At 52.2% G+C, this 19518-nt stretch overlaps 1 protein-coding gene across 1 annotated transcript in view; it reads left to right on the forward strand.

Moving 5' to 3' along the window:
* Positions 1-19518, forward strand: part of Dscaml1 (DS cell adhesion molecule like 1) — a 325942-nt gene that overhangs the window by 234753 nt on the left and 71671 nt on the right. Inside the window, exons 4-8 of the mRNA XM_057767042.1 lie at positions 1378-1524; positions 7691-7969; positions 10821-11096; positions 13362-13658; positions 15347-15619. Of these exons, the coding sequence (XP_057623025.1) occupies positions 1378-1524; positions 7691-7969; positions 10821-11096; positions 13362-13658; positions 15347-15619 (1272 nt within the window). The remainder of the gene's footprint in view (positions 1-1377; positions 1525-7690; positions 7970-10820; positions 11097-13361; positions 13659-15346; positions 15620-19518) is intronic.

The raw sequence follows: 19518 nt of genomic DNA on the forward strand, positions 1-19518 counted from the left end.
TGTTGGGGTGAGGGAGGGATTGGGAGTCTGTCCCAGGGAAAGAGCTGCAGACCTCTGTAAGATCCAGACTGTAGGGTGTAGGGTTTATCCTAGAGCCCGCCATGCTGATAGGCCCATCCCCTGGTTTCACATCACTCCCCTACCCTGACTGACCTCATCCTGCCTGGATAAGCACTGTCACCTAAGGCTAATAGCAGAGCCCAAATGTGGCCCCAGGCTGTCTGTTCTCTTCCATTCTCAGTAAGCAGAGTCCTCTGCTGCCACCAGCTACTCCCCAACCCAAGGCTACTTCTCCCCTTAAATCAGCTGTCACCAGTTCAGAGTCAAGGTTCACGGTAGGAACCTGCACAGAGACGACAACTCTGCTATAGACAAGTACAACAGCAGCGACCAAGTGAGTGTCCCACTGCCGGTCTACTCTGCTTCCCTGCCAACCAGGGGTGACAGTGAGGCAAGGACAGTGGCACAGGCAGTAAACACAGAGCTTGGCCCATCGCTGCTCACAGCTGCCGTGATGACTGGGTCTCCCTCTCCACTGCCCCAGTGCAGAAAGAATTTAAGCCTGTGTTTGGCTTGGAAGGAAGGCTGAGTCAGAACCCCCAAATCCCTGCCCAGCAACTGACTGTGGTCCAGGCCAATCACTTTACTACACATTTGCTTCCTCCCTTAAGACAGACGCCAGCAATTCCAAGGGCTTCGTTTGGCTTGATATAGACAGAAGGTTAGGAGTCAGAACCCCAAGTTCTAGTGCAGTGACTGATTGCAGTCCAGGCCGATGACGTCACTGCACATTTGCTTCTTCCACAAAAGCAGAGACTAGCAATTTTAGGAGTCACTGGGCAACGAGTGAGGACGTTTTGCAGACTCCTACCAAGGGTAGACAATGAGAGGACCCCTCCACACAGTGTGAGCACTTTCCGCAGGCTGCCGTTTGATACAGCCAACATATGCCGAAGTACCTGCACATCTAAGACTCAGGGGGTTAAGTGATGCCCAAGATGGCACAGTTAACAAGTAGAAAAACCCAATGGAGACACTGATTTCATTCAGTCTGGCGCTAAAGCCTAATTCCTTATCCAGTGTCGTGGCATCTACTACAAGCCAGTGCATCAGGACAGAGGCGGGAAAGTCCGGAGCTTGAGACCAGCCTGGGCTACATAGTGACCACAGGGAAAAAGTATTGCCCTCTCTACTTGTCCTTGTGCTGTGTGTGGCTAAAAGCCTTGCCTATTGGTAGTGACTCACATGTGAGGCCACACCACCTCATCCCTGGTTTTCCCCTACTGCCTTGGCTCAAGATAGCTCCAGGCAGACCACCTGCCAATCAGAGCTGCCTCAGTCAGAGAAGTAACGGCCTCTATCTGGTTGTGTCTCCAGAAAACAGGTTTTTCATCACCTCACACGGTGGGCTCTACATCTCAGACGTGCAGAAGGAAGATGCTCTTTCCACCTACCGCTGCATTACTAAGCACAAATACAGTGGGGAGACTCGTCAGAGCAACGGGGCTCGACTCTCTGTGACAGGTAGGCTGCTGGCCGGGGTACACTAACCCTCCATGGATACGGGATGCCTTCTGTATCCGCTTTGAGAAAGAGAGTAACGATCGTGGACATAGGTACCACTCGGCAAGCCTTCATCCAGCTTGTGTCAAGTAGCCTTGATGTGAGAGCTTTTCTAGAGGCATCTTGGGTCCAGGAGCCACTGTCAGGCCACACCTGGCTCTCTTGAAGGACTGAAACGTTTCCATGTGTCTGATGGTTCTCAAGCACACCTCGTTATCCTCTCCACTCCCTCTGCCACCACCACCACTTCCTCTTTTTGCCATTGTCAGGAAACTCATTGTTTAAATCTGTAGTATTTTAGATCTGTAGTACTCAGGAGGCTTTTTCGTTTCCTGGTGTCTCTAAGTATTCCCAAAGATTCTGGAGTTTTTGTTGTTTGGTTGTTGTTATTATTGTTATTGTTGTTGGTGGTGTGTGTGTACACTTCGTTGGAGGCCACTTCACAGCATTGGAGAGCAGTTAGAATATAAATGATAAATGTTTCTAGAGGTTCTTGTTCTGGGGTGATCGTGGTTTCTGAGGAGAGACGAAGGGTGTGTGTTGCATCCTAAGTATCAAGTAGCTCTCCATGAGCTACCTGGTCAGCATCCACAGCCCTGTGAGGTGTGTGGGATGCTCTGTATTTCCCCAGGAGTCCATTGGCCTGCCTGAGGTATTGAGCCAGTGGAATGCCCAGTCAGAATTCATACTCTGGTCCCTCTGACTATAGAACCTTTCTGTTGGAGGCGGGGGGGGGGGGGAGGTCAGCAGAACACCCACACACCACCTCTGGCAAAGAGGGGCAAAGGTATAAGGCTCCAAATATTTTACACCATTCATAGACAGATGTTCTTCCGTCTCCTGTACAATGCATTCTGGTATTTCCCCCACACGGTCACCACAGGCTCTGATACCTCCTTTGGGGTGGGGTGTAGGTTATTTTAGAGACAGGCTGACCTGAAGCATTCAGTGATCCTCTTTCCTCAGCTTCCCAAGCCCTAGGATCACAATCATGTGTCACCAAATTTCTGAGACTTTCTGCCACGTAGGTTTTGTTATTCCTTGGGTTTGGTTTGGTTTGCCTTTTTGTTTTCTGAGACTGAGTCTTATGAACTCTAAGTCTTCGGACTGGCCTGAGAATGTGGTTGAACTTCTGATCCGCCTGCCTCCACCTCCAGAGCACTGGGATAAATGTGCCACCTCTCCAGATCTCTGCCGCACTGAGGGTCAAGCCCAGGACTTCATGCAGGCTAGGCAAGCACACTCCTAGCTCTACATTCTCAGTACCCAGTGTTTTCTGTTGTAGCCCATGCTATTTTGATTTTTCTCAGTGCTGGTTACAACCCACATAATGGCTATCACAACCTCCTGAGGGGTTTTGACCTACAGTTTAAGCAACCTTGCCTTGAGGAGGTGGTAAAATGGCTTTTAGAGAGAGGATGAATTGATACAACTTCACTTTGGTGGGACTAAACCCACGAGGTAATGCCCCACTCTAGACCCTAGGGAAGGACTAGGGGGCTCTGTCTGCTTCTGTAATCTGTGACTTGCAGAGGTCAGCCCTCATCAATAGGTGACACCCCCCCCCCCCCCCGGGACCCATCTCATCTACCCAGAATAGCTAAAAACAAGAAAAAGTGGACAGGAATCAAGAAGGCAATAACCAGGCTCCCCACTTTGACCCTCGCGTCTCTGATGTCTGGTTCTGTGTGTGGCACACAATAGGTACCAAGTAAACATTTGTGGCATTATGAGCACCAATGGAAACTGTGCTTCTGTATGAGCAGATGACACCGGGCCAGAGCACAGACCGTGTGGGGCAGGACTTCTGAATCTGCAGCCAGTTCAGACTGTGCTGCACTGGAGTGGTTTGCTTCCAAATTACAGGGCCTTGTTTGCATGGTGTTTTGCATCTCATTTGCATGCTTCTCAAGCAGTTTCTGGGGTGGGAGGCCCAAAACCTTCTCTTGCTAGCCTGCTCTGCTCACCTCCACCAAGTCCTCCCTTCTCTGCTCTGATTGTTAAACCTCCAGCTTTGGGGGTAAGGTGTGAGAATTAGGTAGCGTTTCCTCAAAAGAACAGATTCCAGAAGCTGGAGGCTATACCAGCTCTTCTCTTTCTCATTCTACACCATCATGGTGGGTAAAAGGCATGGTGGGAGAACCGTAAGAGAAATACCACACCCCCAAGGACTCAAAAATAAAACCCTGCCTTAGGGAACAGAGAGGTCAACCCGGGAGAGGAGCCTGGGCACAGAGGGAATGGTGACCAGGAGAGGAGACCTGGACCCAGACCAGAGAAACACAAAGACAAAGAGAAGTGAGGGAAAGGAAAGAAGATGCTGGAGGGAAGGGAACCGCGAGGAGAGGAAGGAAGGCCGTGCACTGATGCGGGCAGTGACGCGGGGCCCTGATGTGATCGGGTGTGACAAGGGAGCTTGTCTGCAAGCTGCTTGTCTCTGCAGAACAGCAAGTGAGATGAGAGGGAAGCCGGGAATAGCATCAGGAGAGCTCCAACCTCTAGGCTCACCAGCTCCCTGCCCCTTCCCGCCTCCTAAGCCCAGCCCGTCCCAAGGAAGCACCTGCTCCCTGCCCCTAAGGCCGGGGCCAATAAGCTCCTCCTGAAAGGGTTCCCCACCTCCAAAGGTGGGGCTGACTCTTGGGCTGGAGATGGCGCAAGAGGCTCCTTGTAAGCTGTGCCACCAAGCATCCAATCACGTCCCCAGCCTCCACTCGATGGTCTGAGAACCAAGAACAGCAAATACAATTAGCTGGGAGGTCATAAGGAGGTCGCAGGCTACAGCATGTGGAGTTCAGTGGTACCTGATGCCAGGGAGTCTCCAGAAGCTGCAGCTTAGCAGGGAGACCTGTGTCCTCACCTTGCTGTTCCTGCACTGTCTCACCCCATTCCTATCACATTCCAAGACAAGGGCAGTTACAGAAAGAGTCTAAGTCTCCCCTAAATCCTCCCAGATAACACCTGCCCCACATGGCATAGGGCTCTTTAGAGAGTTCCCTCCCCCAAGCACTCAATGGAACACCAGCATCCCAGACAACTTAGTATAGGCCTCACCATGAGGCAGAGCCTGAGGACCAGACAGGATGTGAAACCAGCTTCCCGTTCCCCAGCACATGCAGGACAGTCATGGACACACAGCATTTACCCTGGATCCAGATTTAGTTCAGACATCACAGGACATCCCAGCAGCCTAACCTGGGACCCCCACAACCTCAGGCAGGGCTGTCTGTCTTTTCCCAATCCCATGCCCATGCTGGTAGCACCCAGTCCCCCTAGGATGTGACGTGTACACACCACAGCCCTTTACTTCTCTGCTCCCCGGTAATGAAAGAGGCTTCTTTCCCCGACCACCCCCCGGAATTTAATTTCACGCCTGGGCCTCAGTGATTAATTCTCTCCCCCTACCCTGCCCCTCCTCCACCACCCCAGAAGCCCCTCCGCTTGTAAATTCTGCCCTGTGCCATGGAATTTGTGTATTTCGCATCAATTAAGTGTCACATTGAGTAATTCTTCTCTGGCACTGGCTCTGTTGATCCCAACCAATCAACCATTCCCACTGGGGTGGAGGAGGGGCGAGGACAGCAAGTCTGTCACAGAGGAAGGATGAGCATCAAATGGCAATCACTGGATGCATCTGCACCCCCTGTAGACACAGGGAGATGAGGCACTGTAGCGTGCATCCTGCCATGCGTTGCCTAGGAAAGTAATATCAGATACGGAGGCGCCATAGTCACAGTCACTGTGTACAGAGAGGACACCCATTGCAGAAGTCATGAGACTCACCCAAAGTCTCAGGGCGGACTAGAGAGCACACAGAACCGGTACTTGGACCTCCTGAGTCCTAGCCATGAGCAGAGACAAAGACAGCCTTCTGGAAAGTCCCGCTTCTAGAGAGACTCCAGCCCTGACCCCTCTCCAAGGGGCAAGAGCAAAGAGCAGATGGCCCTACTGGTAAAGGGAGGTGCGGGGGGTCAGTAGCTCTCCTGTTCACTCAAACAAAATTCAGTATGTTGGGTTATTCCATCTAGGGCCCCATCTGCTGAGCAAGGATAAGAACAACCTGCCTTCAGGGCTCTGGTCTGCCATGTGGTGCCAGGCTCGTCCCCACACTTCTCTGGTCTCAGCAACCTCATCTCTCTGAGTTCTCTGAAATCACAATGCAGCGTGAGTCTATAAGTCCTCAGTGTGGAGTTGATACAGAAAAGCCAGCTCACTGGCACACCTTCCTTCCTGAGTGCCCCTCCTTCCGCCCCCGCCCCCCCCACACACACCTGAGAAACGGAAGGTTCAACAGGCAGGAACCCTAATCCACACTGGGCACAGGAGGGGCATCACAGGTCAACACTGCCTCAAGAAGCCTGGCTGTCTTCTGGGAAGATGGATGCCTGGCCCGCAGCAGCTGCTATTAAAATAAACAGGTCGCTGCAGTTTTGGCCTCGAGGGACAGACGGCAGGAACAGGCCAGGGGCTGGGGAGACCACCTTTCCATCTACACTCTTCGGCTTTTCTGAAGCTTTGCACCTGCATATATTACTCCTTCAAAAAAATAATTTTGCATGTTTTGTTTTTTTAAAAAGGGAAAGGGATTGTTTGAAAAGGAAAGGGAAAGAAAGGGAACTCCATGGGAGTCCAGCAAGAGTGACAGCGGTTAGGGGGAGGTGCGTATGAGACTCCGCTGAGCCTGGCTTGAGAACAATGAGCCAGAGTAGGTTGTGCAGAGCAGACTGGCTGAATGTCTGGGTGACCCAGCTTGCCTCAGTGTGGAGTGCGCACAGGACAGGCTACAGCCAGGACTGGGCTGGAGATGACTTTCAGAGTCGGTAGAAAAGCCAGAGCTAATAGCTCATGCCTGTGAATCCCTGCACTCAAGAGGCTAGGACGGGAGGATGGCCAAGCATTTAGGGGGAAGCCTGGACTGCTAAGCAGGAAGAAAAGATGGATGTGTTAGGGAAATACAACTCCATTGGTAAAGTGCCTGTTTATCGCATAGGATGCCCTGGGTCTGATCTCAAACACAAAATAAAGTGGACATGGTGGCACATGCCGGCTCACAGGGTAAAGGCAAGATGACCAGAAATTCAAGATCATAGGATAGTAAGATGGCCTAGCAGTGAAAGTGCCACCAAGTGTGACAACCTGAGTTAGATTCCTAGGCCCCACACAGCGGAAGGAGAATCTCAACTCCTGTAAGTTGTTCTCTGACTTCAACACATGACCCATGGCATATACACACCTATGTGTTCAAAAGTGTGTGTGCATGTGTGCACACGTGTATCTATACACACACACACACACTGTAATAATTTTTTTTGAAGTTCAAGGTCATCCGTGGTGATGTGAGTTCAAGGCCAAGGTTGGCTAGAGACCATGCCTAAAAAGAGAAACAAATGGAGGTATTCTATACAGGAGAATAGCTGGTGGACCCTCGACAGCAGAGACAGAACCTGAAGGGCAGAATCCCAGAAACACCTGCCCATAAGGAGTAGGGCTGAGAGAGTAGACAGGAACACCCATAAACAACCCAGACATCTCAGACACAGGGCCTTGGGTCTTCTACCGCCTGGGGTCACAGCTCTCACAGGTGCTGGCTTCTCCTGGCTTTAGTCCCACACGGTTCAGGGCTCTGGCATGAACTCTGAGCCTGCCCACATTATGAGCAGAAGGCAGAGCAAAGGACTGAAGAGCTGATTTAGCCATCAAAGGGTAGGTTCATAACCAAAACTTCAAGACAGGGCAGGGTGCCCCAACTGTTCACCTATTTTGGGGGATCTCCAGTCTGGTTTGAGATCCACCCATAACTGTTAGATGTTGACACCACTATCACGCCCTGAGACCACGGTGAAGACAGCTGTCATACATGTCCTCTTGTTCTTTCTGACCCTTGGACTTTGAACCCTGCCGTGTTCTCAGCCGTCCACACAGCCTGGCTCACAAGCATGGTTGTCAGGGCTCAAGCTGGTCTAGGCACACACACGGAGGGCGCATGCACTCCTCTGGAAATGCTGCCTCCCTAGAACCTGCTCTCTGTAAGTGTGGGGTGGGGCTTCTGTCTGGGGGCCTTGCTACCCTCACCTCACTCCTATTTCCTCCGCCCAGGATGGCCTCAGTTGTTGACCCTTTCCTCTTCCAGACCCTGCAGAGTCCATACCCACCATCCTGGATGGCTTCCACTCCCAGGAAGTGTGGACTGGCCATGCAGTGGAACTACCCTGTGCTGCCTCTGGCTACCCCATCCCTGCCATCCGCTGGCTCAAAGATGGCCGGCCCCTCCCTGCTGACAGCCGCTGGGCTAAGCGTATCACAGGGCTGACCATCAGTGACCTGCGTACTGAGGACAGTGGCACCTACATCTGTGAGGTCACCAACACCTTTGGGTCGGCAGAGGCCAACGGCATCCTCACAGTCATCGGTGAGTCAGGAGCCTTCTGCGGCCCTAGGAACGTTTGGTAGTGCTGGCCTTTGTGCAATGGGGTACCACGACCATGCAGGCCCTGCTCCTGCCTCCTGCTGCCACAAGAGGAGCTCCTAGGTTATGGCTTGGAGAGGCCACTGGTGTGAAACCAGCCCTCCCTTTCAGTCCCAACATCAGCAGCAGTACCCATGACCTCCAGTCACATGGTCTCTCCAGGAATCAAGCAGGCTATGGGGGTCTTGTGAGGAGTTTATGAAAAAGAAGATCTCCTGGGCTTGTTAGGGGAAGGCTGTGTCTGGCTAAGGGAGTCAATACTGATGTTAGTCTACCAGGTGGGACTGTGTCTCCATCTAGGGTGACAGCCCAAGATTTTAAGAATAATGGGCAAGGCTCCTGATCCATCAGACCAGACACAGAGCAGAGGCAGCCACGTCAGCTATACCTGGAGCTGCCATGGAAACGGAGTTTGGTCCATCCCTGTTCTTCTTGGCATAGAGCCCTGGGGTCCAGGCAGATATGGAAAGCAGCAAGGCCTTGTAGACTTCTTTTATGAGCCCCAGAAGGCAGGCAGAGGCAGTGAAGGAAGGGGAGCTGATGCCACAGAAGGCAGGGGAGCTGATGCCACGGAAGTACCCTAGGTCTCTCAGCGCCGTCCATTCTGACTCTTCACCTGGTCCATATCCGTAAGATGCCGAGGCTCCTTTGAGCTCTAATATCCTGAGTTTTCTGGCAGCCAGGAGGCCAAGGGGCTGGGATCTGGGACCCCTGAGGACCCCTCTAGGTGTCAGGCAGCATTAGCCTGAGCCCTTGAACATTGTACTCAACAGCATGACAGTTCCCTGAGGCCATTTCAGCTTGACAAGGCAGGAACTACCTAGGGTGACTCTACTCCATCCCGGCAGAGTACACGATGCCATAAAGGTTGGCCAAGGTATCCCTCAGCCTCTCTCCACCTTCTCATGAGACCCTCAGGTGTGTCACAGACACTGCAGAGCTTCTGCTGGCCTTCCAGGCTCACCTCTGACTCCCTAGCCAGGTCAGGGCTGGACATCCTCCCACAGCCCAGAAAGCCTTAACAGTTCATGTGCATTTACCCGTAATGTAGAGTGGAGGTTGTTCCCTACATGGAGTCACAGTGACGCTAGCTCAGAAAGACCTCCCAAGAACTGCTCCAGGGCAGCGAGGAGGCAAACGCTTAGAAAAGGAAACTAGGGAATCATTGCTCACGAGCAAGCCCTGGACGGGTAGAAGGATCGCAACAGTAGTACCTCCCCGCTTGTTCTCAACACTGTCCAAAATGTCTCATCTAATCCAGGTGCATACCTGTGAGGAGGATTAGGAGCTCAAGGCTAGGCAAGCTTACAGGCTATGTCACATCCTGTCTCAAAATAACGCATGCGTGCACGCACACAAAGAGAGAGGAGAGAGAAAAAAATAAGTCAGGCGGTCACACCTATTACAAGCCCTTAAAATATCAGCATGATGACTGTAGGCGAAGTTGTGGCATTCACACCTGCCCCAGTACACATTAGAAAGCAGGTACACTCACAATCACAGGCACGAGCATCCAAAATCCACACACCCATTTCCCCTAATTCCCATATAGTTGTGGGGCCCACACACCTGTACCATTACACACTTTCCCACACTATTCCACACTCCTCAGGTCAACTACAAACCACTTCCACACTGTCTACATGTCCACACCCACAGTGCACACACACACACACACACACACACACACACACACACAGGCTTGCTGGAGGCTTGGGTACAAGAGGAAGCGGTACAATTTTCTCTCATTGTCCTAGGCCTATCATCCCCTCCCAAAAGGCCCCCAGCTTCCTACACTCTTGCAGCCTGAACTCCTGCACAGGAGCACTCAGGAGCAAAAATCAATGAGGGAAGCCGACTTGGGGCTGCCACCAGTCCACCATCCATCCAGTCAATGATACTCATAGTCCAGGTCCTGGTGGGGACATAATGCCCAGGATGACTTTGCTTCCAGGTGGCCCACCATCCACGGGATAAGAAAAAGGGTAATGCTAGAGAGATTGCTGGGTATGGCATTGATGATTCCCTGGTGGGGAGTATGAGAGGGACTTAAGTGGGAGGAGAGGTGAAATCCAGGAAGATTCACTAGAAGAAATGACCAGAGGTCAGCGGGAATTAGGTAGAGCATTCTAGGCCTAGAGCTTAGATTCTGCAACCAAACCATTCCAGGGAATGCCACATACAGGTCATTGATGTCCTAGATGTGTAACCTTAGTGACAGCAGATGGGGGCAGGTACCTTGGGCCTCTGAGGGCTTTGGATTCCATGCTGAGTTTGGGGGATCCATGAACTTGCTGAGCAGGAAAAGACTGCAGCAAAGATGATGGTGGATAAGGGGAAAGGAGGTGATGGAGCCCCAGAGACATGCGAAGGATATATCCAGCTAGCAGAAGGCAGGGCTGGTGGCCTGCACGGGGGCAAGAGGCAGCGGGCAAGAAGGAGAGTGCCTTCTGATTTCTGGACACCCACTGTGTAAGTCGAGGTCCCAGGTTTCTGAGTGAGCTAAGGGGGCCATGAAGCTCTGCCCAAGTGGAAGGACCCACCTTAGGGAAGTAGAGGTCATCAGAACAAGACTTTCAGCAGAAAATCCTGGCTTGTATCTACACATGCCTCATAGATAAACTGAGACCCAGAGCAGGTTTCCTAGTCCCAAATCTCACACGGGTATGTTTGCAGAGCTGGACTCTGACCTCTGTCTGTCCAGGCACATGCCATCACAGTAAACTCTCTGTATCCCTTTCCTCTCCTACCACCTCCCTTGACGTCTTCACATCTTCCCAACCTGGCCACTCAGACCCCCTTCATGTGACCCTGACACCAAAGAAGCTGAAGACGGGCATCGGTAGCACGGTCATCCTGTCCTGCGCCCTCACAGGCTCCCCAGAGTTCACCATCCGCTGGTACCGCAACACTGAATTGGTGCTGCCGGGGGAGGCCATCTCCATCCGCGGGCTCAGCAATGAAACTCTGCTTATCTCCTCGGCTCAGAAGAGCCACTCGGGAGCCTACCAGTGCTTTGCCACCCGCAAGGCCCAGACAGCTCAGGACTTTGCCATCATTGTGCTGGAAGGTGAGTGGACCTGTGTGGCAGGGCAGAGCGGGGCTGTAGTTCCTGAGAGGTGTTGCCCGTGCTGGGAGGCTTTCGTCCAGTGCTCAGTGCACACATGGCAGACACCACGCCCTCATATTAGGTTTGCAAGAGCCCGGTGTGGAGGTCCTTTTTAGTGTACCCTATTTTGAAGTTGATGAAGTAGAGGCTTTGGCCTCATGTCCGGTGAACAAGGGTTTTTAACAATACTATTATATACTACTTTTGCCCTCAACGGTTACTGGCGCTTTCTTAGTAGAGGGATTTCTTTAGAGTCTTGGAGGTTCTGGTTTTTCCAGAGGCTGTGATGTCACGAGCCTCTGAGCTTTGGAATCCTTTCCAAGCTGAGGCCTTTTCTCAACAGGCTGTTTCTAAGCAGGGGTCTCCGTTTCCATCCGGTTCTCTCCCCTCTAACAGCTGCCACCACCCAGGCCCCTCACACGGCACCGCTGTGCATGCTCGTCCACACTGTGCACAGCGCAAGGTGCTTGGCCAAAACCAGACCCAGATCAAGCTTACTCGCCACTCGCCCAGCCGTGATCCCCAGCACAGGCTGAGGCCACAGAGGAGATGCCTCTTGCTCGTTAGTGCAAAGGGACCTTCAGGGCTGGTAGGAACCCCACCTTCCAACAAGTTAGGTTTAGTGTGTCCCCAGCTTATCCCTTCTACTACAAAAAGCCACACACAGCAACAGGCACACACCACTTCTGTCTTAACGAATATGCTATGCCAACCTCAGGCCTTCAAGGGTGGGCCTTCCCTGGTCTCACTGCTGGGCCTTTGGGGCCTTGTAGCTGGGCAGCCACTGAACACTGAACCTAAGACCTTGTGCCTCCCCCTACCCACAGGGCTGTGCACAACAAGCCCCAATGCTTGCTCAATAGCCCCCTCACCATTCTTCCCAGCAAATATGTCATCCCAGTGCAGGCTCCCTTGAAATGGATGTCCATCATCTCAGGAGCCTCCCACTTAGGAGCACCCCACTAGCTAGCTCATTTTTTTCACTTGGAGGGGCCAATCTTTTGCCTTCGGTAGAATTCTGGCACCTTAGAAGGTGGCCCAGGAGAGCAAAGACTTGGAAAATGAAGCTGGGAGTGGAAAACAGAAAGGTAGGGGCCAGCACAGAGAGGGAAGAAAGGAGAAGGAAGGGCCAGTGGCCACATGACACTCCCACATCCTCCCAAGCCCAGGAAAGCATCAGGGTCTCCCCAGTTCTAGCTAAGTGTCTCTTCCATCTGATGGTAGGGACAGGGCTGGCAGGCTGGCCAGGTCTCTGGTAAACATTGGCATTTTGATGTGTAACATTGAAGAGTATCAATAACACTATGACATCTGCCCTGCTATTTATTTATTTGTTTATTTATTTTAAACATCTACTTTTATTATCTTATCTTTTTAATTTGGTTGTTTGTTTATTTTTTTTTTTTCAAGACAAGGTCTCACTATGTAGACCAGGCTGGTCTTGAACTGGTGGCAATCCTCCAGGCCAGCCTTCTGAGGGCTGAAACTGCCTGGAAGCACAACTCCTCCAGACAAATTTTTTCTTTTAAATTGACATACATAAGCATACATATTCATGGGGTACCGTGTGCTCAATGTCTTTTTAATCCCTGACACAATCCTGTGGGGAAGGATGATCAGGGTGGGAACTCCACCCCCACATTCCACAGTAAGAAGGGGGTACGTGAAATTAATTTCCTCATCCTAGATTATGTGGCTAGCCAAGGCTTAAGGCTGGTGCCAGACTCCCATCACCTCCACGATCTCTGGGAAACTTACATTTTAAACCTCAAACATAAAGTCTTTTGTTAATAGGGCTAAATGTCACTACTACTCCCCGTTCTTGGCATGGTCAAGTACAAAGACTGCATGTAGACTCCACCCACACATGCCTTCCTGCACAGTGCCTTCTGATCTTTGCAGTCTTTATTAATAAATAGAGAAGCATCTTGAATATAGTAATTAATCTACTCTTCACCATGTCCAGAAGAAGTGGGAGTAATTATCAACACCGTTATTCCCATCACCCACCAACGAAGCAACCTGCTCAAAGACACCATTCTTGCATCTCACCCCATGGTAGTAACTGCACCTCGCGGGTTCGTGTATGGCACAAACCCACACGTGACAGCCCTTTGTCTTTACCCTGGCTGCCACTTTGCCTCCTCCCAGCCACTGGGTGGGTGACCTGGGGGGTTAGTCTCTCTGTGACTCGTGACCCTGAAGGGGGCTCCTCGCTCCCTGCAGACGGCACGCCCCGCATCGTCTCATCCTTCAGCGAGAAGGTGGTCAACCCCGGGGAGCAGTTCTCACTGATGTGTGCTGCCAAGGGCGCCCCGCCCCCCACGGTCACCTGGGCCCTGGACGACGAGCCCATCGTGCGGGATGGAAGCCACCGCACCAACCAGTACACCATGTCCGACGGCACTACCATCAGCCACATGAACGTCACAGGGCCCCAGATCCGGGATGGGGGCGTGTACCGGTGCACAGCGCGGAACTCGGTGGGCAGTGCTGAATATCAGGCGCGAATAAACGTAAGAGGTGCCTGTCCACATTTAAATATCAGAATAGGCTTTTGAGTTCCTTTGCCATCTTTGTAGTCACCATCATTCTTGTGTGCTTCTTAATAATTGTCATTTTGATTTTAGTGGAGGTTTCTCTCTCCTTTCTCTTCCTCTCTCTCTCTCTCTCTCTCTCTCTCTCTCTCTCTCTCTCTCTCTCTCTCTCTCCCTCTCCCTCTCTCTCTCTCTCTCTCTCTCTCCTGTCCACCACAGTCCCATCAACCATTCTTGTGTGTGAGTGTGTGTCTGGTAGAGTCTACCCCATTCTCCTCCCCCGCTTCACTCCCACAATCCAGCCTGACCATCCTATCCACCCCATCAAATCACTCTGGGCCCCCAGTGCTCTGTGCACCTGCTAGCATCTGCCAGCCCCCAGCAGGGTCTTGAAAGGGCAAAAACAGATAGAAGTAGGGCATACTCAACCTTAATACTAGTGAACTCCCGGCATGCTCCACAGAGCCAGGCCTGCTCCAGGGGCTGTAGATAGCCAGGGGCCTGGAGATTATGTTCTCAAGTGCGAGGCCTAAGTCTTCAGGAGGAGAAGACTGAAACTGAGGCTAGAGTTCGGTGACTCCCAGAGATAGACAACATGGAGGAGTAGAAGAGTCCCCAGGGTGCTAGCCACCCCTTCCCTCAGTTCTCTAAGTTCCCATGGGGAGAGCCGTCTTCTCTAATGCCCTTAGACCTCTCAGTCCAACTGGTCCTCTCTGGACCCTATCAGTGACCTCTAACCCAAGGGCAAGAGGAAAGGGAAACTATCATAATGGACGCCGATCCAGGGGTGCTGCCAGTTCACCTGAGGCAGGGAAGGGGGTGCAAATTCAGATCATTCTAAACTCACTTATTCCAGATCTCCCATCCCATATAACAAGTCTGAGGCCATCATTCAGCCAAGCCCCTGTATCCCTGTATGCATTGAGCAGGAACAGATCCAGAACCCTGGGAGACTTTCTAGTTCTGTCCTCTCTAATCCTGTCCCAGAGCTCCCCAACGCTCTTCAGTACTGTCCCTTTATGGTGACCTCAACGCTTCCTTCTCCCACTCCCACGAGGCTACCTGCCAGTCAGTCTAGATGAGGATGCTCCCACCCCCAGCCAGTGTGGTCAGAACCCAGATTTGTAGCCCTTCCTCAGGTACCCCCAACACAATTCCTCTGATTGGAGGAAACAACATGTGGGTTCATATGGCCAAGACTTTCTTGGTGCCTTTTGGATAGTTTATTACTAAATGGGAGGTCCTTTGGGGAACGAATGCAGTGTGAGCAGGCAGAGAAAAGGCATGAGGCCTCTGCTTCACTATTGACACCCCAATCCTAATTTCTCCCTAAATAAGGATTCACCTGGCCTAGTCCTGGTGGTTCCCTGCAGCGACTGTGGATTGGCTTCATTCAGTCCCATAAGGGACTGGATTCTTGTAATAAACATGTGTGGCTCGTGCCTGTTTGCAACTATTTCACAATGACAACAGTGAGCTCTGGGGTCACATGGGTGACCCCAATCCTGGCAATCTCTGAACTTAACTGAGAGAGTCCTCCCTCTGCCCTTACCCAGTTTCTAGCCCCAGGGGTAAGGCTCAGGGACCAAGCAAGAGAGAAGAGCCCCACCACAAAATGGCACTGGCTCATGGCGCCACCTGCCCCTCCTCTCCACTTTCCCCCAAACTCCCCAGGACCCCCCAGCATCCGGGCAATGAGGAACATCACCGCCGTCGCTGGGCGGGACACACTCATCAACTGCAGGGTCATCGGCTACCCCTACTACTCCATCAAATGGTACAAGGACGCCCTGCTGCTGCCGGATAACCACCGCCAGGTGGTGTTTGAGAACGGGACTCTCAAGCTGACTGACGTGCAGAAAGGCATGGATGAGGGCGAGTACCTGTGCAGTGTTCTTATCCAGCCGCAGCTTTCCATCAGCCAGAGCGTCCATGTTGCCGTCAAAGGTAAGGCCCTCCCCGCCTGGAGTCGTTGCCTGCCTGCCTCCTGGGGTTGTTGGTGCAGGTGTCCAGCAGAAGGCAATCGCCAGTGAGTAGAAGCCCAAGGAAGACCAAATGGGCTTGACCTTTGGGAGAAAGGTAATGGATACAAGGCTAAAAGCTGCAGGAGAAAAAAAACAGCACTGACCCCAGGGGTTTGAAAGCTCAGTTGTAGACAAGGAAAGGCTGCATGTTTTCTGGGCAAGGGTTCAGCTAAGGGATGATGGCCTACCCTGGGTGACTGATGTCAGGAAAGAGCCACAAGGTACTCAGTAGGGCCACCCTGGAGAACAGCAGCAGGGGGCCAGGGAGAGGAAACACACCAACCACCCTGGCTCTATCCTGGGCCCAGCATGAACACTTCCAGCCTCCGTGGTGACATGGGAAAGACTCTCTGCCAGTTCCCTGAGACCTGGAACACAGTCATCAACCTACTCAAAGCTCTCTTGCTTACCTGATGGGTGACTGGAGCAGGGATCTGGGTGGGTGCTATGTGTCTATGGTACCCCCACAGAGGCCATCCCCTAAGTCTTCAGGTACACTGATTTTAAAGGAACGATTCAGAGGCCTCTGCTCCCTTGGCTCTAGGATGGTGTTTGTTATGGGAACCCCAAATACATCCTTTGGGATCCACAGGCATGGCGGTTATCTAGAGAGTGCCTGGGATGAGGGTCCTGTGAGTTCTAGGAACAGAGGAAGTGGATTCTGCTAGACCTGACCAGGAAATACCAGAAGAGGACGCAGGCCTGAGGAGGACAGTCTGGGAACCTAGAATCGGCTCCAGCTTCCACCTCAAGAACAGAGACGACCTGTGGTGTTTGGAGGGCCACAGAGGAAGCCAATGCCCTTGAGACCAGGGAGGGGCCCCTGTAACTTCGGGGCATCCCTTCTGCAGATATCATTCCCTCAGGAGAAACAGGGGAAGCTGGAAAGACCTCTTCCCCATACCTTGTAGAGAAGAGAGGGAGGGACAATTAACCAGGAAGGGAAAGCAAGGCAGAGGCCAGGGTCCGGGGGAGGAAAAAAAGAACACAGCCCAGGACCAAGAAGGCCCAACATATGGGGAGCCCTTGAAGGTCTCAGACCTGGAGTCTTTTCAGCTCTGACACTGAAAGCGGCATTGCACATGCCCAGGGCAAGGGCTGTCTGGAGGGAAAGTGTTTGGGGAAACACATGCTGTATTTGATGGTGGCCCCTCTATGTGTGATGACAATGACCTCACGGATGGGAAGGCCCAGGAACCTGACAGTAGCAAAAGGTGGAGGAAGCCCTCCTCCCTCTGCCTCTTATCTTTTAGTCATCTGACTCACCCTGAGCAGTTCTCCGGGCTGGGTCACATGCATCCCGTGTACCCACCCTGCCACCTGTCACAGCACCAGACAGCCCGTGTTTGTTGAACCGAATCTGAGACATTAGTCTAGGTTGGAGTAACTTACAAGAAGCTACACTGTGAGCTCCAAGAATGGGGGGGCTTTGTGACTCTTTCAGGCCTGAGAAAGAGAGCTGGGGTACACATTAGCAGTGCCATTCCCCTGCTTCACTGCCAGGGTGTTCCCTACCTAATGCCCTCTCCGGGCAGCCCCTGAGCCTACGCACTAACACCGCAACCCCATTCCATACCTGGGAAAATGGACTTGGTAATGATGTGGCACAGCTCTGCCTGCCCTGCTTTCACCCACTGGGCATCACAGAAGCCTGTATCCATTTCCGTTACAAGCAATGGACTGGGAGCGTACAGTGTAAACATCACATATTAAAACATCTAACCTCTGCTCTGCTCCCTGTGCCCAATGCTCCAGCAAGCATTTGGCCGGGTTTGTCAGCTAAAAGAAAAAAAAAAACAACAACAATAATAACAAGGCTCCAGCAAGCCTCAGAGTACTGAGAACACCCTGAAAGCTGCTCTCTGCTCATCAATTATTCAGCCCCATTCAGGGAGCCATCAGTCCTAATGAATTGAATCTGATGCATTCGGGTTCAGTGACTCTCTGGGCCTATAGTGATATTACAGCGTGACAATGTCTCCCAGCCCAAGGAGAGGGGCGGAGAGGACATGAGCACGTGACTCTGCGTGTGCGTATCTGTGTTGTGTGTGCCTGTGTATCTATAAGTCTGTATCTGATTATCTATGTGTATGTCTCTCTCTGTGTATCTGTCTGTGTCTGTACATCTGTGTGTACACAAGTGTCTGTCTGTCTGTGAATGTGTGGATCTATGTTTGTGTCTGTATTTCTGTCTGAGTACCTATGTCTGTGTGTCTATTTGTGTGTATCTGACTGTGTCTATCTGTGTGTCTATTTGTGTGTCTGTCTGTGTACAACACAGGCTTGTGTGCAAACCTTCCTGCTCCCCCTCATCAGGGTCTGAAAAAAAAATGCCAATATGCAACCATAGCAGGGGTAGGGGCCCCTGTTTCCTTTCCAGACCAGTCACTCCTATAAGGGCCTGGAAGCCAGTTCCCCCACCACTCTGAAAGCTTGGTTCCTCCACCCCCACCCTCTCGCTCAGCTCCCCCACCTCATTAGAATGCACTATTGCAGAAGAGCCCATCAAAGCTGATTATGATCACGCTGCTTGATTAGCGGCTGTGCTCTTCCAAGAGCTCCCCAAGGAGGGGGGGAGGAGGAGGTGCCCCTGGGTATGGCAAGGGGCCCTGACTCCAGGGAGGAAGGAGTGGAGGCAGGAGTAACACTCCAAATCCATGGCTACTGGACATTGGAAAGTGCATCATGTCGGAGGATCAGACTGGGACAGAGAACAGAAAAGGGTAGGCCCTGGAAGCCTGCAATAGTATGTCAAGACCCCTCCCCAACCCCCGCTTCTCTGTGGGGCCAAGACTGGTGGACCAGGTGCGGCCAAATCCATGCTGCTTTGTGAGCTGGAAAAGTAACTGCTGACTCCAGTCCTTCCGGGGACTGCTTGTCTGCTAATGAAATTTTCAATCAGTGAGCCAAGATCAGAACATACCCGACATGCAAACACGCATGTGTGCAGAGATGTGTGGGGTATGCACACACACATGTACAAACTACATGCACAATCTAGGGTCAAACGTAGCACACCAGCCCACTCATTCTGGGGCAGATTCATGTACACGCATGTGAGCAGTTTTGTGTGCACAAATGCTTCCTCCTGCAAGACAACATCCCTGACCCGTGAAAGGCAGCTATGGGTGGTTCTATGAAACATTGCTCAAGAGCTCCTGCCAGGCACAGTGAGGCAGGAGGAGCAGAAGAGGGAGGGGGACGAGGGGGATCTGAGAACTTCCTGGGCTTGGTACGCATAGCACCGAAAGGCAAGGGGAACCAATCTCCGGGAGGCAGCCCTTGTCTCTGAACTTCTGGAAAGATCCCTAGAAGGATGCTAAAAAGGAGTGCACACAGATCCAACCTAGATGGTGACTTTTGGGGCCTCTGTACCTAAAAAGTAAAGTGTATGAAAAGGTCTCTTGGTACAAAGACTGAATGTTTTATTAACCAGGAGCAGGGCCTACAACCAGGACCTCTTGGCATGGTTCTGTGGGAAAATGTCTCCATCCCCACCTCTGAATCTCCAAGAGCCCCTGCAGGAAGAGTGAAGGCAGGAGGCATGCTCTGACTGGACTGAGGACACCCCAAGTCCCCATAGAGCAAGCTAGCAGAAGAGGGGACTCGCCCCCACACAGATACTCTTGTCCTAAAATGCTCCTACCCCAGACCCACACACATATGTCCCTGTCTACCCGGTGCATAGCTTCAGCCATAGCTGGAGAAGGCTCCTGTGGGAAGCCCTCTCCCACTCCCATGAGTGTCTGGGGATGGGAGGCTCTGTGATCTGAAGACTTAGGCAACCCACCTGCCCAAATGCCTGCTATTGGTGGAGATGGT

This window comes from Chionomys nivalis, chromosome 4 (genome assembly GCF_950005125.1).
Source record: "Chionomys nivalis chromosome 4, mChiNiv1.1, whole genome shotgun sequence".
Lineage (NCBI taxonomy): Eukaryota > Metazoa > Chordata > Mammalia > Rodentia > Cricetidae > Chionomys > Chionomys nivalis.